The sequence below is a fragment of the Bubalus bubalis genome, chromosome X (genome assembly GCF_019923935.1).
Source record: "Bubalus bubalis isolate 160015118507 breed Murrah chromosome X, NDDB_SH_1, whole genome shotgun sequence".
NCBI classification, from domain to species: Eukaryota; Metazoa; Chordata; class Mammalia; order Artiodactyla; family Bovidae; genus Bubalus; species Bubalus bubalis.
Window position 1 is genome coordinate 35,928,846 of NC_059181.1, and position 27,376 is coordinate 35,956,221.

Consider the following 27,376-nt stretch of genomic DNA (forward strand, 5'->3'; position numbering starts at 1 on the left):
GTAAGGAGAGGTTACTTTCGTTGTTAAAATTATATTCTAAAATGTTTACCACATTAGAACTTTTTTTTTTTTTTAACAGGAATTGCATTGCCTCCTAAAGGGACTCTGGATATCCAGGTGTTATTTATGCCCCAGGTTATGAAATTACAAAAAACAATGGTCCTTATTCAAATGAGGAAGGCCAGTGGAAAAAGATGGTTTATTGACAATTTTATGGAATTGCACCCAGAGGTGAAAAGGTAACATTTAAATAGGACATTGAAGGAATATGATTTCATTTTGACTGGCATTGATTGATCCAGTTTCTTTTATATGTTATGCAATGTAAAGTTCATGAGGTTATGTTCTCTGAAGTATTGATATGTATATGGTTAGAGGAGGAAAATATATTTGTTATAGGGGGATTGTATATATCATTGCTGATTTTGAAGTTCTGAGTGAGGAACAAGTCAATCTTAAGTATCGTATCAATGAATCACAGTCAGATACAGTCAAATACAAAGCCTCCTTTTTGAGTCTATATCTACAGAACAACCTGGATCAGCCTGTCTGGGCAAAGTATAGGATTTATGCTGATGTACACCAAGTGATGGCACCGTGCCAGGCATATGACATCCTGATGAAATACTGCCATGACTAGGGTGTGCTGTGTCATTGCCAGAGTGCATGTTACTTGTCCCCTCTCTGCTTAGCTGAAATGTAAGCAGACTTCAGTACTGATGCAAAATTTAAATGTTTTCTCTTCTTTTATAATTTAATTAAATAATGGTCTAGAAGCCTTAATTCAAAGGAAATTCTTACTTTGTCTTATGTGTACATATTTCTTCTTCACATTCAAAACCTTCTTTCCTGTAGGCTCATTAATGTCCATTCTGCCAGGATTTCAGCACTCCTGCAGTCAAGACTGCAGATGTAATCTGGGTAAAATGAAAGTGAGGAGGCCATTGTTCAAAAAGTATTAAGAATTTCAAGACATTAAACAAACATGAGTGATTCCAAGTGTGGAGTTCTTGTGCTGTTGAACAAGTCCTATGCTGGTGAAGCTGGTCCTGCCTATTGTGTCTTATGCTCCATCTTTAATAAGAAAAATCTATTTTCAACAACAATCAAAACCATTTTCCAGTATTGCTGTCCTCCTGGTGGTGTCTGATGGACTTTGAATAATTTTACAAATGCCCCTTTTTTTTTTAACTGGTAGCCTCCAAAAGTACCTTCCCCATTACTTTCCGAAGTCCCATACTTAACGGCATTTTTTCTTTTGTGCTTTTCCTATCCAGTTTAGAGTATAATCCATGGAAACTGTATTACCTCTTATTAATCACAGTTTAGTCACATCAGTAAATATTAATACCAGTACAGTCATCCCTCAGTATCCTTGGGGGACGGATTCCAAGACCCCCATGGATACCAAAATCCATTGCTGCTCAAGTCCATTACATAAAACGGCATAGAATTTGCATATAACCTATACACATCCTCCCATATACTTTAAATTACCTCTGCTGCTGTGTTGTGCTCAGTCGTGTCTCTTTTGTGACCCTATGGGCTGTAGCCTGCCAGGCTACTCTGTCCATGGGATTTCCAGGCCAGGATACTGGAGTGGGTTGCAATTTCCTCCTCCAGGAGATTTTCCATACCCAGGGATCGAACTTGTGTCTCCTGCATCTCCTAAATGGGCAGGTGGATTCTTTACCACTAACACCACTTAGGAAGCCCTAAAATCACCTCTGCATTATTATAATGCCTAATACAATGTAAATGCTATGTAAATAGAAGTTTTGGGTTTTTTTTAAACTTTCCAGAATTTCTTTCTTTCTTTTTTTTTTTTTTAATATAATACTTTCAGTTCATGGTTGGTTGAATCTGTGGATTCAGAAACCACAGATATGGAGGGCCAGCTGCTGTACCAACCTTTGAAGGTAGGGAAAAGAGTTCTTCAGTTGTAACTTGGCTCTGGCAATGATTGTACTACAGTTTTCTTAGGGATGATTTCCCAGGGTTTGGTTTGAAATGTTTGTAAAAATCAGCATTTGCAGAAAATGTTTTTTATTTCATACTTAGTTTCTCTCCACCGAAGTTTAAATTTATAAGCTTTGTTTAAAGTATCATTAGGTCACTAAAAATGTGTTATTTTATACTAATACTGAAAGTGTTTATGCTTTTGTTCACTCTTAATAATTTAATTTCTAATCAGGGGTTTGGGACTAGACAGTGAAAAAATCCTAGAAATACGCTGGATATACCCTATTATTGGAGTCCCACAGACATCACCTCCTGAAAGCCCACAGAGTAAGTATATCTTACAGTCAGAGAACACTAGGATTTTAAGGGATCTTAGAGACCCTCTAATCACATCTCTTCTTTGTACATGCAAGAAAATCCGGGTTCAGAGAAAGTAGGTTTAAAGTCACCCAGCTCTGTTGGTGGGAACACTAGGACTGAATCTGGTCTCTTAACAGTAAGTTCAATGATCTTTTCACAAAACTATACCATTTCCTGTTGTTCTTGCTGTTGATGAAACCTACCAATCAGCTAAGATTGAAATAACATCAACTTCAGACCCCTTTATTTAACAGTCTTTGATGTGCTCTGAGCCCTGCACTAGATTTGTAAGATTCCTAGGTACTTGGCTTCTTGGATTACATTTAATCACCGTATTCTGGCTTCTGTGTAACTCATGGGGACGATGATTCCTCTGTTAGTTTTCCTAATACAAATCTTTGATTCTGTTCTCCAAAAACTAGTCAGAATGTACTGTGGAGGGTTCAGGGAGGTTTGCTTTGCCACCACACATGCAACATCAAATCTCTACTCGTAAAATGCCTTTTTCTCAACGACCCCTTTTTTCTTCCACATACTCCAGACTTATCTCAAGTTTCTGTATGTTCTCTTTCCTTAACACTCTTCACTTCTTCTGCATACTTTGATGTTCCCATTTTCTTCCCAGGGTCAGTGTAAGAATTCCTCTTAGATAACCAGCACAATTCCTCTTAGAGAACCATAGGGTGAAATTTAGTATCCCAGCCTCTTACCAGGCTCTAGGCATAGTTCTTCATAAGTAAGAATCACTGAATTGCATAGCAAAGGGATATCTGTTTTCAATCTCCACCTTGAACAACATAAATAAGCTATAAGGAGGCTTGAAATTTTGGATTTTCCTTCTCCCTCCAATACCAGTCTTTGCTAGTGAAAAAGGGCTTGTCTTTACTGGAATAAATTATGTCACCACACTTAGAAGAGAAAATAGCAAGTTTTGCTTGTGAATAACAGCATTTCCCCAGATACACAGGTTATAAAGGAAGAACAAGATTATATATTTCCTTATGGAGTTTAATTTTAAGTGGAGTGAAAATCCACATACCTAACAATTCCTTTGACAATAAATGTCATTTGTTTTACTTGAAGTATTTTTATTCTTGTGTTAAAAAAAAACTATCAACACATAAATATTTCACATACACTAAATTATCTTCAGAATGCTTCACAAACATGTCAAAATATTTTTTTTTATTTCCATCTAGGACATAGTTGTTTGTATACTTTCCATAGAGCTGAGCAGTTTAAAATTTATAATAGTGTTCCAATCAAAGTGATGTAATACAGCCTAGACATTACTCTGTTGGAATTCTAACAGCAGTATTGCTCGTGTCTACTCCAGATACTGTTTTATTTTTTTCCCCCAGATTAAAGATTTAAAGCAGATTTTTAGAAGTCTAAAATAAAGCCTATGAGAAAATAAAAAACATAAATTTCTTGTACCGTTGTCTTCAATAAAGGTTAAATATGCTTCCAAAATATAGACATTTTCTATCAAGTCACTTCTATTAGGAATTTTTTTTTTTTAAAGTAAATGTGAGTTCTGTAAATAGCCTGTGTTATATTAGCACAACCAAGTGAACATCTGTGTTCTGAGCAGATTGTGTAGTAGTTATTAAATCATTTTATCAAAAGTCTAAAACCCATTCTAGTAATTCTTTTTCTCTACAAATGCCCTTGAGAAACAAATGGGTAAGATTTTATAAATAAATATTATTTACTCTCTGTACAGTCCATTCTTCATTCCTAAGAACACATCAGAAATAACCCATTGCTTTCCCTGCTCAACTGCATCACCATCAATGTTTGTTGTTTCATTTTCTTTTTTTCTATGTGTATCTATAACCCAGGTTATTCTCAAGCCCAGGGTACTTTTGTTGCACTGTCAGCCACCTTTTCCCTTTGTGCATTCTAATCCGCTCCTGTCCATTGAGGTAGATAATTGGAAAAGGGCTGCACTCCCTATCACAGTGTAAAGACAATGGAATGTGAATCCATTGTGATTTAGCAATGCTGGTCTTGCTAGGGCACTAATTTCCTAAGGACTTATAGGACAAGACCAGTGACATGATACTAATTGTAACTTTGATCACACTAATTTCTGATTTAATGCTCTAAGACTGAAGCTAATTATAACGAGAAAAGCTTGTACCTTTTCTTCAGCCATTTCAACCCACTTAATTTACACCTAACTTTGTACCCCATTGTACATTTCACATAATTAATTCTAAGTCCAAAATGTTCAGTATCAACCTGTAAATTTAAGAATTAAAATTTATTTTAATTATTTATTTACTGTAGATGTGGTACATATTGCAAAAACACGTAAATCTGCTGACATTATCCAGTTTTGCAGTTCTGATGAACATATTATTATTATCCTTTTTTTCCGTACAGCAGGAGCTAGTACAACATTGTAAAGCACTATATTCTAATAAAATTATTTTAACATATGTTATTAGTGATGCCATAAAAGCATAGAGTAATATATTTCAAAAGCTTTTTTAATATTACAGTTCACTTTTTTATCTCATATTCAGTTTATGTCCTGTGTGCATCTGAACTGATAAAATATAACATTTGATATATTTTAGAGATATATGGACTCTAGTATACATGGCCTCATAATATTATAGAGATAGTGCCAGGATAGTAACATTCCTTTATAAAATTATTAGCTATATATAGATATAATATTTTGGTTACTCACAAGATCACTAACACATCTAAAATTTATATAAGAAAATGTTGGAGTTTAATATATAGAAAGAAATATATAAAGTTACATTAATTTAATGTTGAATGCTGTAAATTAGTATGTAATACTGCTTAATATTATTTAAATAAATAAGTACAGTTTTATTTTTAACTGCTAAATAGTGTATTTTATAAATTTAAGAGCAATTCACACATGGAAATTAAAATATTTTACTTAAATAATTTAAGTACATTTCAAGGTGCATGTAATATTATTTTTAGTTAAATATTAATTAAATTAATATTTTTAGTTCAGGGGATAATAAGACATGTTCCAAAAGTATTGTAAAATAAATATTATAGAACTTTTTAAAAAATATTTGAAAGTATTTGCTGTAGTATTTTTATTTAAGTAAAGCTTGGTATTTACCATAATAAGCTCACAAATAGCTGAAAAATCTAGTCCCTGAATCACATTTCTGCATCTTAATGTAATCTTCTGTACTTTGCTGTGTATCTTCTAGATTTATCTCTTGTCATGCTGTTTTTACATATTATTTAATATTCATGTTGCTGCCAAAATGTCAGTGTATATAGATACTGAATGAGTGTATGTGTGTTAATACCAGATGCAATGACATGCCAAAGTCTGCCAAAGGGATTTCTATTTTTCATAGCATAATTCATTTTTTTCTATCTCAATAACAATCGAATAACCCATTAGTCAAATTAACTGAAAATATTTCTCTCCTGTAGTTGTCATAAAATGTCAGGCCAGGAAGAGGCTAGAAGAGGAGGTGGAAATCTTACTGGATGGAGATTTTTTGGGAGAAAATCCTATCTTAGAGCTGTCAGACTTTACAGTGATTCCAAAAAGAAAATCACATGCATATTATGAAGATATGGAAGGTAAGAAAACACAGTCATGGGGATAAAAAATTATAATAAATAAAAACTCAATTTCCTTAAATTTCAGGTTGCTGATTACTCAGTTACATGAAAATTGATGCCCATTTGTTTCTCATTTACAGTTAGTGCCCAACAAGTGTTATTTTTGTCCTCTTTACATAGTAGTTTTCTGCAAATGACAGTAGTTATGGTCATTAATGGATTTATAAGAATAGATTCAGGTTATGTCATCAGTGAGGAAAGAAAAATTGTAGTAACTGTAATTTTCATTTCTTTCAACTTTAATTTCTTATTCTCTTTTTCTGATTTATGGAATGTGATTAAAGCCATGGCTTGTAGCTTTAAATTTGGAAGAATGACCTTGAATAAAATATTTATTTAAAGAGAAAAATGTACATAAATTAGATTCAATACCCAAATATATTTTGTATAATAATCCCTCTGACATTTGGCATCTTAAACAAGAAATTTCAAAAAGTTAATATGATGGTTTGGCAAAATCAACTCTCAATGATACAAACTTTAGTTTTCAGCCATCTTCCACATGAAATAAAGTAGAAAGCTCCTATTCCCATTGAAAGGGAAATTCCCTTAACAATTGTTTTATTAGTATCAACGGGAGAAATCTTTATGTATTATTTATAAAGGAAAGTAACCACAAAATTAAGTATGAAATGCCTTGCAGAATCAAAATATCTTCTCTAGTTTTCTTATTTTGGTCTATAGTTTTTTACTTTGATCTCACTACTATCATCTCTGGGTCTAATTATTTCAGTGATGAGAGAATGTAAATGAGGTATAACAGAAGGGAGAGTATACAAGAGTATAGAGAGGATATACAGTAGATAGTAAAATAATCTTTACTTTTTTATAGTAACGATTTCTATATTATTAAGTAATAAATTCGCATTTTAAATGATTAAAGATATTTCTGATGAATATGAATAGCAGTCCCTCAGCTCAACTTAGTCCCACTCAGATGGTGTTCAGTTCAGTTCAGTTCAGTTACTCAGTCGTGTCTGACTCTTTGCGACCCCATGAATCACAGCACGCCAGGCCTCTCTGTCCATCAATAACTCCCGGAGTTCACTCAAACTCATGTCCATCGAGTCGGTGATGCCATCCAGCCATCTCATCCTCTGTCGTCCCCTTCTCCGCCTGCCCCCAATCCCTCCCAGCATCACAGTCTTTTCCAATGAGTCAACTCTTCGCATCAGGTGGCCAAAGTACTGGAGTTTCAGCTTCAGCATCATTCCCTCCAAAGAAATCCCAGGGCTGATCTCCTTCAGAATGGACTAGTTGGATCTCCTTGCAGTCCAAGGGACTCTCAAGAGTCTTCTCCAACACCACGGTTCAAAAGCATCAATTCTTCGGTGCTCAGCCTTCTTCACAGTCCAACTCTCAAATCCATACATGACCACAGGAAAAACCATAGCCTTGACTAGATGAACCTTTGTTGGCAAAGTAATGTCTCTGCTTTTGAATATGCTATCTAGGTTGGTCATAACTTTCCTTCCAAGGAGTAAGCATCTTTTAATTTCATGGCTGCAGTCACCATCTGCAGTGATTTTGGAGCCCAGAAAAATAAAGTCTGACACTGTTTCCACTGTTTCCCCATCTATTTGCCATGAAGTGATGGGACCAGATGCCATGATCTTCGTTTTTTGAATGTTGAGCTTTAAGACAACTTTTTCACTCTCTACTTTCACTTTCATCAAGAGGCTTTTTAGTTCCTCTTCACTTTCTCCCATAAGGGTGGTGTCAACTGCATATCTGAGGTTATTGATATTTCTCCTGTCAATCTTGATTCCAGCTTGTGCTTCTTCCAGCCCAGCGTTTCTCATGATGTACTCTGCATATAAGTTAAATAAGCAGGGTGATAATATACAGCCTTGACATACTCCTTTTTTATTTGGAACCAGTCTGTTGTTCCATGTCCAGTTCTAACTGTTGCTTCCTGACCTGCATATAGGTTCTCAAGAGGCAGGTCAGGTGGTCTGGTATTCCCATCTCTTTCAGAGTTTTCTACAGTTTATTGTGATCCACACAGTCAAAGGCTTTGGCGTAGTCAATAAAGCAGAAATAGATGTTTTTCTGGAACTCTCTTGCTTTTTCCATGATCCAGCGTATGTTGGCAATTTGATCTCTTGGTTCCTCTGCCTCTTCTAAAACCAGCTTGAACATCTGGAAGTTCACGGTTCATGTATTTCTGAAGCCTGGCTTGCAGAATTTTGAGCATTACTTTACTAGCATGTGAGATGAGTGCAATTGTGTGGTAGTTTGAGCATTCTTTGGTATTGCCTTTCTTTGGGATTGGGATGAAAACTGACCTTTTCCAGTCCTGTGGCCACTGCTGAGTTTTCCAGATTTGCTGGCATATTGAGTGTAGCACTTTCACAGCATCATCTTTCAGGATTTGAAATAGCTCCACTGGAATTCCATCACCTCCACTAGCTTTGTTCATAGTGATGCTTCCTAAGGCCCCCTTGACTTCACATTCCAGGATGTGTGGCTCTAGGTGCGTGATCACACCATCGTGATTATCTGGGTTGTGAAGCTCCTTTTTCTACAGTTCTTCTGTGTATTCTTGCCACCTCTTCTTAATATCTTCTGCTTCTGTTAGGTCCATACCATTTCTGTCCTTTATCGAGCCCATCTTTGCATGAAATATTCCCTTGGTATCTCTAATTTTCTTGAAGCGATCTCTAGTCTTTTCCATTCTGTTGTTTTCCTCATTTTTTATCTACTAAAATGTTATTCAATCTATGTAAAATAATCCAGAATTACATCCACCATTTGTCCCCTACTGTCATTCCAGTCTCATTTCTCTAGAACATTAACTTGTTATTAACCTGGGTGGGATCACGTGCCACTTGTCTACATTTACCATCTACTTTCCCAGCACGGTCAGCATCTATGAGACAGTCTGCTCTGCCCGGCCTGCCAACTTCCACTCCCTTTTTATGGAAACTACCTCCCAGTCTTGCCACAAGATTCTTAACATAGTTCAGTCATATGCTGTCCTCCTGGCCAAAGTGGGCATATAAGGGAGGTTGGGCTCCCCCAAATCTTCTGTAGTCAAATGCAGGAAGTTTGTTTTTCTTCGTTTGCTGAAGCTGTAATATGTAGTGCTAGGGAGTATTTATTTCTCTACTTTTCTCTGCAGGCCTGCTTTGTCTTCTCTTTGTAGGTCTCCTTTCTCTGTCTGCTCATCGATATACACATGGCTCTGTCATGCTTAACTCTTCCTTTACTTCATGAAACACTTGGTGTCTTCCAAAAAAGATTATTCAAATGGGGGTTCTGTTATTTGCAAATAGGCATTCTAAGAGTAAATATAGAAGAGTCTCTAGAAATAATAAATATTTCTTAAACGGATTGTAAAAATATCAGAATCATCTTCCCCACACACTCTCATTATAAAATTTTTCAGCACTATTTTAAAAGCTGGAGATGGAATTATGAAATGAGTATCTATGTTATATGTACCCAGTGTAGTTCAAAAGATTCAAAAAAATTAGTTGAGATTAACTTATTTTTGGTTTACTGGAAAGTTATGGATAGTATGAAGTATATGAGAGTAAGAGAGAGTAATACTGTCACTAGGTTGCACAATGAGATATTTAATTTTTAAATATATTAATTTACTACTTTTTTCTCCTTGGTTGAATTTTCATTTTTTAATTGAAAAATGCTAACATAATCACAGCCTGCTTAAATTTATAAAAAGTAAAATAAATTTGTATGACAACAGGGGAATTTTCCACTGCAACACCTGTACAGTTACTCTCTGTTTCAAAGAATTATGTATTAATAATGAAATCAGACTGATGTGAACCATTTCCATTTATCTCCAAAAATTATTATGAGTTGGGTACAGATTTTGCTTTAGTGACTCATGTAGTAGCATTGGACAAATGTAGAAAAAGTAATTGTTAAGTAAATGAAATTCTATTGGCTTTTTTTTCTTCAACCAGTAGCCAATATAAAAAAAAAATCTGATTGTTTATGCATATCAGGGATAAGAATATTGGTGTAGATTAACCACAGAATCCAAATGTGTAATACAGTTTCCAATTTCCAGTGATAAATAAATGTGAGTACTTTCTTACTAAAATATAAAACAATTTTAATATGCAGGCAACCTATAATAAGTGTTCCCCAGTGAATGTCCAGTTTCTGACGTGAAAACATTGTTTTGTGTGACATCCTGTTATGCTTCAATGAATTTTAATAGTTTAGTCTTCAAGCTTGATTTTTATTTGAAATCTATCCTGTTGAAGGCAAAATGTTGATGCTTCTATGACATGAAGTAAGGAAGGTAAAGAAATGCTTACATTCAGGACTCATTTTAATATGTTCTTGCTACTTAAATTGTTTAAATCGTACCCTTGTCAGGTTGCAAGCTAAATATATATATATATATAATTCTGATAATAGAAGTTGATTAGATCTTATTACCTGAAAAAAAAAAAAAATCCACTCCCTCCTAGATAAGAATGGTCTATAAGGAGGCTGCCAACATCATTCTGAGAGATTTGAAAGGCGTATAAGGAAAAAGAGTCTCTCTTTTAAATAGCTCTTGAATATACACTTTTTTATATGGCTCATATTTTACTACTTCATTACTTTTCATGATGAAAAATAATGCTTACTGTTGAAAATAACTCTTTGGAAGGTTTGCAGTCTTATCTCTTCCCATCATTCTCTAGTAGCTTTTTCTCTGCTCAATACCACCAAACTCAAGGAAACCATCTTTTTTTTTTTTTTTTCCAAAAGACATTTTAGTTTGTAAACATCTGTTTCTGTTCTGAAGCATGTCTTGCTATACAGAAGTAGGTTTCTTCAGTGACTTCCCTGGTGGCTCAGACGGTAAAGAGTTTTCCTGCAATGTGGAAGACCTGGGTTCGATCCCTGGGTTGGGAAGATCCCCTGGAGGAGGAAATGGCAACCTACTCCAGTATTCTTGCCTGGAGAATCCCATGGATAAAGGAGCCTGGTGGGCTAGAGTGCCTGGGGTCGCAAAGAGTCAGACACGACTGAGCAACTAAGCACAGACACTCAATTTTAATGTTTTTAAACATTAAAAATATTAATGTCTTAATGTCTTTTCTCTGAATATTTGATAAATCAGTTGACCTCTCTCTGGTCTGAGTTCCTTAAAAGCATCTGGTAATTGCTGGATTCCTTTTACTGCCCAATTCCAAAGATGTAACCAAATTGCATGCAGTCTCTGAAAGTCCCCCTGCTTGCTGTTCCCTTCTCACCTATTTCTTTATGAAGGGATGGGGCTGGTCACAAGTCTGAATACTATTTTAGCCTTTATATAAAGGCAAACCAGCTGTTTTCACCTATGTGTGTCATTTGATTATAGTTTACTCAACACATTAAATAGAATCCAAAAGTCATGTTGTTCATGCCATTTTGTACTTCCTATAGTCTCTTAAATCCCTTATGGTGGAAATTAAGGCATTTTACTCTGTTGCTTAAGCTGTGATGGGATTTTAGGTGTTATCATTAATTAACAACCTGTGTTTCTTCATCCAAATTTCTAGTCATCTGAAAAGTAGATGTAGAAATAAGGCAGATGGAGATCAAAAGGTACCTTTATTATAAAGGTGAACTGGAAAATGACTTGGTACTATGGATTCATTTGGGCTTGTCAATACCTTCCACCACAATTGAGTGCATTTACCCCAAACTAGCCAGTTGTATGGGAATAAACAATCAACACACAAAGAAGGAAGAGAAAGTGTGCATGCTGATTGACGATATCAGAAAATAAAGAGAAGGGTCTGCTCATCTGCTCAGGCTTCACTTCTTCACCCAAATTCACTGATCAGATATGTTGTTTTCTCTCAGAGGGCAGAACATGATGAAGGAGACAGATTGATGCTGAGATATTTTTCCCTCCTATACCTTTCCCTTCTAGCAAATGAAAAAGCCTCTCTATGTAAACATGATCAATAGGAAATAAGGATCCCCACCACTGCCTTCCCATTCTTTTCTCTTACTTTTCACCATCTTCTTTCTGAGAGTCCAATAAAACCATCAAACCTCATTTAAATGAAAACACTAGGACTTCTCTATTCTCTTTCTACCCTGACTCCTCACAAACACCATTGAGTTAATGAGGATTGATCACTTTCATATCTTTTTTATTCAACAACAATCTTAGGAACATCTTTGTTGCCAGGTATTATGCTGAGTCCCAGAGATGCCAAAATTAACAAGGCACAGACTGTTGTCAAGGAATTCAAGAAATCATCTATCCAACATGGTAGATTTATGCACCTGTACTACTTAAATCAATTGGTGTTGCCCTACTGGGATATTATACTGCTTTTATTTTTAGACAGTATTTTGAAATGTGACTTCTATAAGACTACAAATTATACCCTGTGGGCAGTATTTCCCCTATAATTGTATTTATTCTTCCTTAGTAACTCTGGTCTCTGCCTTCTCTATGCCTCTCTGGAGATTAGTTCAGTGATTTTCTCTCTGTGGGACTTTTTCTGTGAGAGTAGTTTTGCCATTTAACTGCATAACAAATTCATGCCACTTCCTTTTATATCCCAGGTGTACTATAGCTTGAGGCTGTCTTTCTTTGATTAATCTACTGTCTTTTTCGTGCCTGATTTGCTGATTTGTTTGTCACACTGGTCTCATTTTACGCAAAGGCCAGTCATCTTGTTGCATGATGTTTATGTGACAATGCTCATGTTGGATTTGGTCTGTAATCACAACCAGCTCCAGAGAAGCCTGTCATTGGCCCTCCCATGATCCCACATTGGCCTCTAGACTTGATCCTTCCCTCTGCTTCTCTTCATCTTGCTTTCTCTGCTCAACTCACTCCATTAAGTCTTCTGTCCTAACTACTCTAGTAAGAGTACCATTGACAAGATTGTCAGCCCTATCCAGTATGCCTAATCCAGTGGTCAAATTTGTGCTCTGAGCTTACGTCTCGCTGGTTATCCTTTTTCCATCTCTATTGATGGCTCCTCTTCCTCTGACCGGAATCTCAATGTTTGAGTGAGGGCCAGAACACTCCCTTGCACAGATAATGGCCTGCATACTTCCAGAAGCTGCTGCTGATGGCATCTTCTCAGCAGGTGTGCCACTTGCCAGGCCTGGTATCCTCAGCTGTGACATCTGTACTCAGACAACTTGGGTTCTTCTATTTAATTTCTATACAGCCTTGACAAAATTATTTTACTTCTCTATAAACTCTGTTTCTTCAACTGTAGTATGGAGATAGTATCTATTTCATAGGATTTGTTTTAAGATTAAGTGTAAATGCATAGAATTCTTTAAAGTGCCTGGTTCTCAGTGTGTCATAAGTGTTAGATATTACCATTATTATCATTTAAAGCTCTGGTTGGGCATTTTGTGACAGTGATGTATTAGAGGACCCATCTTCGGTCACTGACAAATGACAGTTCAAGATGGAAACATGATTCTTTCAATGTCATTTGGTGGGTTTTCTCATTAATACATGAAATAATATTGTATCAGAAAGTACAAAAATATGGTACCTAATCTTAAATAGATTCTGAAATTTGGTGCTAAATTGCTAAATGGCTGGATAAAATGTTTATGTTACAAAAAGTTCCTTTATCTTTTATTTCTGGATTCTTGTTTAAAATGAAATGTGTAAGACAAGCATTAGCTATGTTGCCACTTTCTTCCTTTAATTTTCGTTCTGTAGTTTACTGTACTTGCAGTTGTAGCAAAAGAATATGCAGTTATTTTAAGTTAATCAAAATGTTTGGTCTATTAAATGACCTTATGAAAGTGAAGTAAAACATGTAAATTAAATAACCCTTCAAAAAGATATACAATTTTGTAAAAATAATAAGAGTGTGCAGATGGCACATTCTTCATTATCTGTTCAAAGAAAATAGCTTTAGGTGGTTTACCCAATATCCTCTATTTTCTTTGAATACCTTGTTGTCATTATCCTCTTTCAAATTTGTGTTCAATACTCCATTCTTTCCTTCTATGATTATTACATCCTGTCAAGCAAATGTAGATGCCTATTATTAATGAAGAGACAACTATAGAAATTTATGAAAGAACATGAATAACAGTGTTCATTATACTTTGATGTTCACTTCTCATTGAGACATTTTGGTTGGGTTTGCTATGAAGTGTATTTCTTACAGATTAAAATGGTATAAAATACACAGTTTCACAATATATTTTCCAAATAAATCAGTTACAATTCAATACTTTTTGACCATTTATCATGTTTTGTCAAGGGTTTTTAAAAATTACTAATATTCTTCCACATTGAATAAAAATCAATTATTGTCCTGAGAAAATTCACCCACATATCTGGCACCCATGACCACGATAGTGCCCATTGCATGATTTATTGGCATGATGATACAGGCATTAGGTTGCATAATTACACAAGGATGGAAGCATACCCTTCTTATTCAATATAATGACCACTTGCCATACCCAAGTGATTATTACCATTATTGTTTTATAAGACGGTAGATGATAAGTAGATAGATAAACATAGATATATCATACTCTATAATTGTCTGAAATGTGTTTGATTAAATATTTTGTATGTATGTTAAGGGTATGAATACACTACTGAAATGATAAGCTCATGATTTTGGTTACCAGTCAGGACTGCTCCCATGGTCCCCACTTCATTCTTCACAGGGCATTGCTTGAGCTTAATCTCCATCTTCCTCTCACCTTTGTGCAAGTCACCACCTGGCCTGAACTACTGCAGACATCATTACCTTCTCTACTAACTCCCTTTTGCTCACTTTACCATTAAACAAGCACATCATTTCCATATTTAAAATATTCCATAAGTTCTTGCTATTCTTAGAAGTCCCAAATCATCACCATACCCTGCATGGTCTTGCCCATTATGCCCATTTCATCTCTTGGAAATTTCATCCCACTCCCTTTTGCTCCACCTGCTTAAGTTCTTTCCCAAAGAGGCTGAGGTAATTCCCGCTGTGGAAAATTCCCTCATGCTGCTCTGATGCCTAAGAGGCATTTTCTTTGTCTACATGCAGGAGGCCCTTATCAACTTTCTTTTTAACTTTGGTATATTGGTCTCCTCTTCAGGACCTTGGCAGTCAAGTTCCCAGGACCTGAGCTCTCATAGCCTTTTCTGCTTCTCCATAGTAGCTGTTGTCATAGTCATCATTGAAAACCTTGCGGTATCACTGGTAGTTGATTGGCAATTCTTTCCTCCCAGTTATAAGTTCCATGGGGACAAGAACCTTATTTCTAATTTCAAGGAAAGTTTTCAGTTATTATTGACCAAATGAAAAAAGAAATATAAATGATAAGATGTTCAAGCTGGTTTTAGAAAAGGCAAAGGAACCAGACATCAAATTGCCAACATCTGCTGGATCATCGAAAAAGCAAGAGAGTTCCAGAAAAACATCTACTTCTGCTTTATTGACTACGCCAAAGCCTTTGGCTGTGTGGATCACAATAAACTGTGGAAAATTCTGAAAGATATGGGAATACCAGACTACCTGACCTGTCTCTTGAGAAATCTGTATGCAGGTCAGGAAGCAACAGTTAGAACTGGACATGGAAAAACAGACTGGTTCCAAATAGGAAAAGGAGAACATCAAGGCTGTATATTGTCACCCTGCTTATTTAACTTATATGCAGAGTACATCATGAGAAACGCTGGACTGGAAGAAACACAAGCTGGAATCAAGATTGCCGGGAGAAATATCAATAACCTCAGATATGCAGATGACACCACCCTTATGGCAGAAAGTGAAGAGGAACTACAAAGCCTCTTTTAGTGAAAGTGAGGAAATGGTAACCCACTCCAGTGTTCTTACCTGGAGAATCCCAGGGATGGGGGAGCCTGGTGGGCTGCCGTCTATGGGGTCAAACAGAGTCGGACACGACTGAAGCGACTTAGCAGTAGCAGTGAAAGTGAAAGTGGAGAGTGAAAAAGTTGGCTTAAAGCTCAACATTCAGAAAATGAAGATCATGGCATCCAGTCCCATCACTTCATGGGAAATAGATGGGGAAACAGTGGAAACAGTGTCAGACTTTATTTTTCTGGGCTCCAAAATCACTGCAGATGGTGACTACAGCCATGAAATTAAAAGACGCTTACTCCTTGGAAGGAAAGTTATGACCAACCTAGATAGCATATTCAAAAGCAGAGACATTACTTTGCCAACAAAAGTCCATCTAGTCATGGCTATGGTTTTTCCTGTGGTCATGTATGGATGTGAGAGTTGGACTGTGAAGAAGGCTGAGTGCCGGAGAATTGATGCTTTTGAACTGTGGTGTTGGAGAAGACTCTTGAGAGTCCCTTGGACTGCAAGGAGATCCAACCAGTCCATCCTAAAGGAGATCAGCCCTGGGATTTCTTTGGAAGGAATGATGCTAAAGCTGAAACTCCTACTTTGGCCACCTGATGCGAAGAGTTGACTCATTGGAAAAGACTCTGATGCTGGGAGGGTTTGGAGGCAGGAGGAGAAGGGGACGACAGAGGATGAGATGGCTGGGTGGCATCACTGACTCAGTGGACGTGTCTGAGTGAACTCCGGGAGTTGTTGATGGACAGGGAGGCCTGGCGTGCTGTGATTCATGGGGTCGCAAAGAGTAGGACACGACTGAGTGACTGAACTGACTGACATGTATTTAAATGTTTTTTAGAAGTGTGCATTTGTTCTCTCAAAGTCAGGAGCTATATTTGTCATACTTAAGTTCTTTCCCAAAGAGGCTGAGGTAATTCCCACTGTGGAAAATTCCCTCATGCTGCTCTGATGCCTAAGAGGTATTTTCTTTGTCTACATGCAGGTTGCCCTTATCAACTTTCTTTTTAACTTTAATATTTATGGTCTCCTCCTCAGGACCTTAGCAGTCAAGTTCCCAGGACCTGAGCTCTCATAGCCTCTTCTGCTTAATTTTAATCAATTATTTTTAATTAATTTTATACAACAATCAGATGATAACTAATTTACACTGGTCTCACTGACTTAGCTCTGATCAACCCAGTACACATAAAAGTACTATACAGATTCTCTCCAAGTTGGGAACATTGCAAAAAGTATGCTTTTAACTTGATAATATGACTTTTCAAATAAAATGCAGAGACTCTACTTTGTTAGCTTGAAGACACAATGCAGAATGTCAGTTTGTTAGGATTTTGTACCACCTGATTCTATTTTTCTTCCTTATGTGTTCATATCACTATATTCTAGTTAAAACAAGGGAAATATGTCAAGTGTAAAAAGTACTAATATGGTTCCTACTTGCGTGACCCCTGTCCCCTTGCAGATAATCAGGTCTGTGTTTTGTACCAGTGGATCTTCTTAGGATTAGAATTATGACATCTATAGTAACAGATTCCCTACAGGGATTTCAATGCTTCTGAAACTAAATTTAGCTTCTCATTTCCTATCTTGATTCTGACACAGCCATTCCCATAAAGACTTCAATAATTAAGCAGAAACAGATGCAGATCTCAATAGTATTTGCTTTGAAAAATATGTTATTTGAATGCAGTGGAAATTTCATCTCCCATTAAAAACTCTAAAGCTCTTAAATGCTGCTTCTCAGTATGGAGTATGGCTTCCAATGGAACATTTCCATATCCCGTCCCCAGAACGAATCAATATATTAAATGTAGACATATTGATTTTGCTACAACAAAGAATGGTTATCAATAGGAACAATTGCCAATTTGGTCAACAGGATGAAAGCTAGTAATTCAGAAGGTCTGAGATTTATTTTTGTACATAAAAAAAGAAAAAAGATCTTATAAGGTTATGGGTCAGTCTATTATTTTACATTAATAAGATTTACTGAGTACTTATTAAATGTGACTTGGGATTTACTGAGTAATTATTAAATGTGGCTTTCTTTATAAATTATAAGTCTATAAGCTTTTAATATATACAGCATATCATATTGTGTTTATAGTAAATGTTAATAGTAAATGTTATAGTAAATGTTAATTTTTAGTTTCCATTTGTCTATTTCTTATTTTATTAGTCTGAAATTTAAGAATGGTGGGATTAAGGATAGTGGGTGAATTTTTTTCTATATCCATTCATTTATTTAACTCTTAAAAGCATACTGAATACTATTATATACCTGGTAACGCACTAGGTATTACGAACACAAAGCTAAATAACATATACCCTCTCCCTCGCTCTAAATACCTGTGCATGATTAGTGCTGACGTATAATTGATTTTGAATCTATATGTATTTAGTTGAATTAAAATGCATTTAAATCTTGATTTTCTTAGATAAACCTATGAAACGTGAATTTGAATATGGCATTGAATTTGAATCTGAAGATGAAAAGGCTAGTTTGGAATCCTGCTTGGCTATATGTTTGATCAAAAAATCTTATAATGCCAATAAAGAGCAGATAACATTGGTCTTCAGTCTGATATTTACACCAAACAAACCAGTGAGGTAAACCTGCTTTTGCAAACCCTAATTTCTTTAAACAATATTATTACTCTTTTAAACTAAATAATGTGGTCTTTTTCTTTCCATCTTTCTATTTGTCAGTTGCATTACTTCTTTGATGCCATTGAGGTAAATAGATTATTTCTAGCTATCCAGATGTGAAAAGTATTCTGATGAAAAAGAATAGTCCAAATTATTAGAAATCTGAGATAGCCTTCAGGAATTGTGACCTCCCCAAGGTCATTAGGATATGCTATTAGCAAAACAGGGCTGTCTACTTTGAAAAAAAGTTTTTAATTGCAGACTTGGTGCTATACATTGGCAACATGGTATTTCTCCATACTACTTCTCAGAACCAGTTCAAATGATGAAACTGCTGAGTGCCCTCCTTTGCGATTGCTGTCATTACCATTTTACCATTCAAAACCATAGCATTGTACTAAAGGTAAAGTCTAAGAGGGTCATACTGGAGTCTGTGAGAATAGTAAGCTTTGAATATCTGTCCTTTGGAAAACCTCGTCCAGTGTCTTTGTATTTAGTTTTTAGGCAACTGATACTTAGCATCTACACATACTGTATGATAGGTCACATCTGAGACAGGATTTTATGTCTTGATGCAGAGACACTGATTAGAACCACAAATAAGCACAAAATACAGCCTGGCCATGAAAAAACAATTGACAATATTACTTGTGCTTTTAACCATTTCTATAATTTAACTATGCATTCAATGTACCCATGTGTGTATTTAAAGTGGCTTTGAGAATGTAGTCTAATAACTAAAAGATAGCAGGGTCCCCTTCAGGAAGCAGTAATAAAATCAGATTGTAAAAAGAAAGTACATATTAAACATTATTTTCATAATTTTCTATGGGCTTTTTTTTTAAATTTTCTTACTTTTCTATGGGATTCCTTGGTGGCTCAGTGGTAAAGAATCTGCCTGCCAGTCCAAGAGGCACTGGTTTGATCCCTGCATCAGGAAGATCCCCTGGAGAAAGAAATGGCAACCTACTCTAGTATTCTTGCCTGGAGAATTCCATGGACAGAGGAGCCTGGTGGGCTGCAGTCCATGGAATCACAAAGAGTTGGATACAACTTAGTGACTCAACATTTATATGTTAGTGTTTTTCACATTTAGCTTAGTATTATGTTGATTCAGTGACAGGGAAATTACCAGCAAAAACCAGAAGGGGAAAATGTCATCATTAGTGAGTATGGACAGAACCAATGTGAATTTATATTTGTTCCACATTTGGTGAGTTTAGAGCTTCTTGGTGAATATTTGAGAAGCTGATTTAGGACAACTTATATTCATGATTTATAAATTTTTGTGAGTGTCTTGTGGTGTTCTGATGTAGTTTAATAATTCTATTTTATGCACACATACTCATTTGTTTTTGTAATTTCTTCTTCCATATGTATTTGGGATGGTTCACTGCAAGACATACCATTAAATGATTAAAATAAATAAATAAATAAATAAATAAATAAATAAAACCAATAGCTTTAAATTTTGAAAAAAGAACAAGAAAATAATTATACCCAAATCATACTGTTCCTACATAATTTAAGTAAGTATCAAATTTAATTCTTCTCTTCCTGATTGACATGGTAAAAAGTACAACAAAATTTTCATGGGTTTGTTAAAGAAAATATTAACACTGTTGCACAACAGTAAAAACAAGGTAATTTTTCATGTTTATCCTTTCATAGAATAGTGCTGACATAATAAGAGTAATGGTCAGAGCCTTAAATGTGTTTTTACAAAAAATAAAATATAGTAAAAACAAAAATATTATTCCTTAAGACCTTGACCTTTTTTTTTCTTTAGTTTTTTCATTGGAAAAGACCCTGATGCTGGGAAAGATTGAGGGCGGGAGGAGAAGGGGATGACAAAGGATGAGATGGTTGAATGGCATCACTGAGTCAATGGACATGGGTGTGGGTGGACTCCGGGAGTTGGTGATGGAAACGGAGGCCTGGCGTGCTGCAGTTCATGGGGTTGCAAAGAGTCGGACACAACTGAGCGACTGAACTGAACTGAATGGGGCCGGATGCCACGATCTTTGTTTGTTTGTTTGTTTAATATTTAGTTTTAAATCAGCTTTTTCACTCTTCTCATTCACCTCATCAAGAGTTTCTTTAGTTCCTCTTCACTTCTGCCATTAGAGTGGTATCACTCGCATATCTGAGGTTATTCATGTTTCTCCTACCTATCTTGTTTCCAGCCTAGCATTTCTCATAATGTGCTCAGTGTATAAGTTAAATAAACAGGATGACAACAGACAGCCCTATCGTACTCCTTTATCAATCCTGAACCAATCAGTTATTCCATACAGGGTTCTAATTGTTGCTTCTTGACCTCCATACAGGTTTCTCAGGAGACAGGTAAGATGGTCTGGTATTCTCATCTCTTTAAGTGCTTTCGAATTTGTTAATGATCCACACAGTCAAAAGCTGTAGCGTAGTTGATGAAACAGAGGTAGATGGTTTTCTGGAATTCCCTTGCTTTCTCTGTGATCCAGCGAATGTTGGCAATTTGATCTCTGATTCCTGTGCCTTTTCTAAACCCTGCTTGGATGTCTGGAAGTTCTTTGTTCACATAATGCTGAAGCCTAGCATGCAAGATTTTAAGTATGACCTTACTAGCATGGGAGATGAGTACAATTGTCCAATGGTTTGAGCATTCTTTAGTACTACCCTTCTTGGGAACTGGGATGAGGATTGACCTTTTCCAGTCCTGCGGCCACTACTGAGTCTTTCAGAATTGCTCACATACTGAATGCACCACTTTGACAGCATCATTTTTTAGAGTTTTGAATAGCTCTACTGAAATTGCATTGCATCCACTAGCTTTACTGACAGCAGTGCTTCCTAAGACCCACTTGACTTCACACTCCAGAATGTCTGGCTCTGGGTGACTGACCACACCTTTGCGGTTATCTAGTTCATTGAGATCTTTTTCGTGCAGTTCTTCCATGTTTTCTTTCCATTTCTTCTTGATCTCTTCCACTTCTACTAGGTCTCTACTGTTTTTGTCTGTTACTGTGCACATCTTTGGATGAAATGTTCCCTTGATATTTCCAATTTTCCTGAAGAGATCTCTAGTCTTTCCCCTTCTGTTTTCCTCTATTTTTATGCACTGTTCATCAAAGAAGTCCTTCTTATCTCTCCTTGCTGTGCTTTGGAACTCTGCGTTTAGCTGGCTGTAACCTTTCCCTTTCTCCCTTGCTTTTTACTTCTCTTCTTTCTTCAGCCTCCTCAGATAACCACTTTGCCTTCTTGCTTTTCTTTTTCTTTGTAATGGTTTTGCTTCCTTCTGTATAGTATTACGGACCTCCACCCATAGTTCTTCAGGCACACTGTTTATAAATCTAATGCCTTGAATCTATTTGTCACTCTAATGCATATTCATAGGGGATTTGATTTAAGTTTTACCTGGCTGGCCTAGTGGTTTTCCCTGCTTTCTTTCGTTTAAGCCTGAATTTTGCTATGAGAAGCTGATTATCTGCGCCACAGTCAGCTCCAGGTTCTCGTTTTGCTGACTGTATACAGCTTCTCCATCTTTGGCTATAAAGAATATAATCAGTTTGATTTCAGTATTGACCATTTGGTGATGTCTAAGTGTAAAGCTGTCTCTTGTGTTGCTGAAAAAAGGTATTTGCTCTGACCAGTGGATTCTCTTGGCAGAATTCATTTTGAACTGCTTCATTTTGAACTCCAAGGCCAAATTTGCCTGTTACCCCAGGTATCTCTACTCCAAAGCCAAATTTGCCTGTTATTCCAGGTATCTCTTGACTTGCTACTTCTGTATTTCAGTCCCCAATGATGAATAGAACATCTTTTGTTGGTGTTAGTTCTTGGAGGGCTTCTAGGTCTTCCTAGAACTGATCAGCTTTAGCTTCTTCGGCATTAGTGGTAGGGGCATAGACTTGAATTACCGTGGTGCTGAATAACTTGCCTTGGAAACAAACCAAGATCATCCTGTCGTTTATGAGATTGCACCCAAGTACTGCATTTTGGACTCTTTTGTTGTTTATGAGGGCTACTCCATTTTATTGTTACTAGCACTGTATTGAAGGGATATTTTTAAAATTTTGGTACCAGTTTTGTTTTTTTGTTTTTTGTTTTGTTTTTTTTATAGTATAAGGAATGCAGCATTGAACATCCTTATACACATTGCTTCTTGAAATCTTTGAAGTATATCTGAGGGAAATTACTAATAGTGAATTAACTGGTTTAGTGTCTGCACCTTTCAAATTTGATAATATATTATCTAACTGTTCCCCAAATTGCTGAATAATTTCACAGTCCAATTTAAAGAGGCTAAGAGTTCCCAGAACTGTTCTGAAAGATTTATGTAAGAAGATTGTGATTTCTTAGTCCATTCTGACATATGATATGGCTTACAACTATAGAGCTATGTGTTTGAGTTATTTCTACCCGAAGCAAGCAAACACATGAGTAACTATTCTTCACCGTCAGCTACTATGTCTCCACTCTTCTTCAGAGCCAACTGCTTAGAAGGCTATATTTACTGTCTTCATCAATTCAATTGCCATTCAATTACAAGTTATTGTAAAGTGTTCATGATATTTATCAGTTGTAATTTAATTTTTTAAAGTTTCAGTTTAAGTCAGTTTTGGGGGCATTGTAAGTTTTCACAGAAAATATAATTTTTCTATGTGAAGCAAGAGTTCAAAGAACTTTTTTATGATGTTTTAGTTTGAACAGAAAATCCCCTTATGGAATACCTTTTAGTGTAACACTTGGGTCCATTTGCCAACCTCTCCTCAGATTCTTAAGTAATATGATATTCTATGCTGGGTACAGAAAATTTGTAGAGTGAATTCTACATATGTTACTAATTCTTAGTAAGTAACTAGAGAGTAAATGAGATACCCTGTAAAATAATTACCTCAAAGGGAGGGTAATAATAGGGACTCTGACCTACAGAATTATTCCTTAGATGTAAACAGCCCATCCACATCTTTTCTATCTACATTTTTTAAAAGAGTTTAAAGTTTCAGTTTTTGTTGTTTTGTTTTTTTTTACTGAAACCACAGTTTACTTACATTTTCACCTTAGATGTTGACCTGCTATACTGTATCCCCTTTGCTTGTTTTCCTGCAATATCCTTTATAAATCTCTTTTTCTATTCAAGGTCACAAGTTATACTGAAAGTAGAGTGCATGACAAATGGGATCTGGACGTTTCCCATGATGTTGATTGCTACTGAACCTGATGTGGATGAGGTCTTTGATATTGAAGGGGTTGGTTTATTTAAGGAAGCTACTGTTGACTTCAGGCTGACAAGTCAGACAAGGTAATACATCAAGCATATGTGTGTAACTGGTTTTGTGAATGTAATTTATGCTGAACTGGGAAACAGAATTTAAGATGGAAAATTCTATTATGTCATCTTTTTCTGGTTAAGTCAGAAAAGTATTGCCTCTAGAAATCAAAGCTTTATATATTTCATATTTGTTATTTAAAACTTGGAAAATAGAATCCACAAAGTGAATACCAAAGAACAATAAGAACAAGTAAATAGATATTGAAATTTAGAATATTTCTATTTGTTTTTCAAAAGGTGTTTTAATGTATTTTTTCAAAGATAGATAGGAGGTTTCTCAGTAAATTTTAATGGTTTGGGGCTATTAAGTGATTTAACTAGGTAGAGCTGATTAGGTAACCTACATTAAGATTCCATTTTCTGTATTATTCTGCTTAGTCACAGCTATCTTTGTTATAATTGTGATAACATAAGCAGCATGACAGTAATACTTTTACCTTTCTCAGATGTTAAAAAATATTTTACAGCTTTTTTTGAGGTATAACATACTTACCATAAAATTCACCCATTGTCAGTGTACATTTCAATATTTTTTTTAAATGTGCAGAATTTGCAATCATAGCCACATTCTAGGTTTCGAACTCATCCTTCAGTTTTCACTTCAGTCACTCAGTCATGTCCGACTCTTTACGACCCCATGGACTGCACCACTCCAGGCCTCCCTGTCCATTACCAACTCCCAGAGTTTACTCAAACTCATGTTTATTGAATCCGTGATGCCACCCAACCAGCTCATCCTCTGTTGTCCCCTTCTTCTCCCGTCTTCAGTCTTTCCCAGCATCAGGGTCTTTTCAAATGAGTCAGTTCTTTGCATCACGTTGCCAAAGTTTTGGAGTTTCAGCTTCAACATCAGTCCTTCCAATGAATATTCCGGACTGATTTCCTTTAGGATTGACTGGTTGTATCTCCTTGCAGTCCAAGGGATTCTCAAGAGTCTTCTCCAACACCAAGGTTCAAAAGTATCAATTCTTCGGCACTGAGCTTTCTTTATAGTCCAACTCTCACATCCATACAGGACTACTGGAAGTCCTCAGTTAAGTCGCTCAGTAGTCTCCTACTCTTTGCAACCCAATAAATTACAGCATGCCAGGCCTCCCTGTCCATCAACAACTCCCAGAGTTCACCCAAACTCATGTCCATCGAGTCGGTGATGCCATCCAGCCATCTCATCCTCTGTCGTCCCCTTCTCCTCCTGCCCACAATCCCTCCCAGCATCAGGGTCTTTTCCAATGAGTCAACTCTTCACATGAGGAGGCCAAAGTTTCAGCCTCAGCATCAGTCCTTCCAATGAACACCCAGGACTGGTCTCCTTTAGGATGAACTGGTTGGATATCCTTGCAGTCCAAGGGACTCTCAAGAGTATTCTCAAACACCACAGTTCAAAAGCATCAATTCTTTGGCACTCAGCTATCTTCACAGTCCAACTCTCACATTCTTACATGCCCACTGGAAAAACCATAGCCTTGACTAGATGGATCTTTGTTGACAAAGTAATATCTCTGCTTTTTAATATGATGTCTAGGTTGGTCATAACTTTCCTTCCAAGGAGTAAGCGTCTTTTAATTTCATGGCTGCAATCACCATCTGCAGTGATTTTGGAGCCCCAAAAAATAAATTCTGACACTATTTCCTCTGTTTCCCCATCTATTTCCCATGAAGTGATGAGACCAGATGCTATGATCTTCATTTTCTGAATGTTGAGCTTTAAGCCAACTTTTTCACTCTCCTCTCTCACTTTCATCAAGAGGCTTTTTAGTTCCTCTTCACTTTCTGCCATAAGGGTGGTGTCATCTGCATATCTGAGGTTATTGATATTTCTCCTGGCAGTCTTGATTCCAGCTTGTGCTTCTTCCAGCCCAGCATTCCTCACATTTCTCATGATGTACTCTGCATATAAGTTAAATAAGCAGGGTGACAATATACAGCCTTGACGCACTCCTTTTCCTATTTGGAACCAGTCTGTTGTTCCATGTCCACTTCTAACTGTTGCTTCCTGACCTGCATACAGATTTCTCAAGAGGCAGGTCAGGTGGTCTCGTATTCCCATCTCTTTCAGAATTTTCCACAGTTTATTGTGATCCACACAGTCAAAGGCTTTGGCATAGTCAGTAAAGCAGAAATAGATGTTTTTCTGGAACTCTCTTGCTTTTTTGATGATCCAGCAGATGTTGGCAATTTGGTCTCTGGTTCCTCTGCCTTTTCTAAAACCAGCTTGAACATCTGGAAGTTCACAGTTCACATATTGCTGAAGCCAGGTTTGGAGAATTTTGAGCATTACTTTACTAGTGTGTGAGATGAGTGCAATTGTGTGGTAGTTTGAGCATTCTTTGGTATTGCCTTTCTTTGGGATTGGAATGAAAACTGACCTTTTCCAGTCCTGTGGCCACTGCTGAGTGTTCCAAATTTGCTGGCATATTGAGTGCAGCACTTTTACAGCATCATCTTTCAGGATTTGAAATAGCTCAACTGGAAGTCCATCACCTCCACTAGCTTTGTTCATAGTGATGCTTTCTAAGGCCCACTGGACTTCACATTCCAGGATGTCTGGCTCTAGGTGTGTGATCACACCATCATGATTATCTGGGTTGTGAAGATCTTTTTTGTACAGTTCTTCTGTGTATTCTTGCCACCTCTTCTTAATATTTTCTCCTTCTGTTAGGTCCGTACCATTTCTGTCCTTTATTGAGCCCATCTTTGCATGAAATATTCTCTTGGTATCTCTGATTTTCTTGAAGAGATCTCTAGTCTTTCCCATTCTGTTGTTTTCCTCTATTTCTTTGCATTGATCACTGAGGAAGGCTTTCTTATCTCTCTCTGCTATTCTTTGAAACTCTGCATTCACACAGGTATATCTTTCCTTTTCTGCCTTGCTTTTTGCTTCTCTTCTTTTCACGGCTATTTGTAAGGTCTCCTCGGACAGCCATTTTACTTTTTTTGCATTTCTTTTTCTTGGGGACGGTCTTGCTCCCTGTCTCCTGTAAATGTCACGAACCTCTGTCCATAGTTCATCAGGCACTCTGTCTATCAGATCTAATCCCTTGAATCTATTTCTCACGTCCACTGTATAATCGTAAGGGATTTGATTTAGGTCATACCTGAATGGTCTAGTGGTTTCCCCTACTTTCTTCAGTTTAGGTCTGAATCTGCCAATAAGGAGTTCATGATCAAAGAGTTGGACAGTACTGAAGCAACCTAGTACTTAGTTGCTTCAGTACTGTCCAACTGTTTGTGACCCTATGGATTGTAGACCACCAGTCTCCTCTGTCCATGGCATTCTCCAGGCAAGAATACTGGAGTGGGTTTCTATGCCCTCCTCCAGAGGATCTTCCCGACCCAAGGAATGAACCCATATCTCTTATGTCTGCTGCATTGGCAGGTAGATTATTTACCACTAGTACTTCCATGTCCCCCCAGATTTCCCTCAAACCCCTATTCCCACCCCTCATCTCTGGCAACCATTGATATGCTTTCTGTCTCTGTAACCTTGCCTTTTCTGGATATTTTATATAAATAGAATCATTCACTATGTACTGGATTTTTAAAATGGTTTTTATGCAGTTTTAGGTTTCCAAGAAAAGTGAGAGGAAGGCACAGAGATTTCTGTCACCCCCTGCTCCCACACGTGTGTAACCTTCCCCATTATCAACATCACTCACAT

The 27,376-nt window shown here is 36.6% G+C and overlaps 1 protein-coding gene across 1 annotated transcript in view; it reads left to right on the top strand.

Moving 5' to 3' along the window:
* The window catches only part of CFAP47 (cilia and flagella associated protein 47), a 497,722-nt gene that overhangs the window by 437,124 nt on the left and 33,222 nt on the right, over positions 1-27,376 (top strand). The window contains exons 58-62 of the mRNA XM_006066421.4: positions 80-239; positions 2,195-2,289; positions 5,770-5,922; positions 18,194-18,365; positions 23,527-23,688. Of these exons, the coding sequence (XP_006066483.4) occupies positions 80-239; positions 2,195-2,289; positions 5,770-5,922; positions 18,194-18,365; positions 23,527-23,688 (742 nt within the window). The remainder of the gene's footprint in view (positions 1-79; positions 240-2,194; positions 2,290-5,769; positions 5,923-18,193; positions 18,366-23,526; positions 23,689-27,376) is intronic.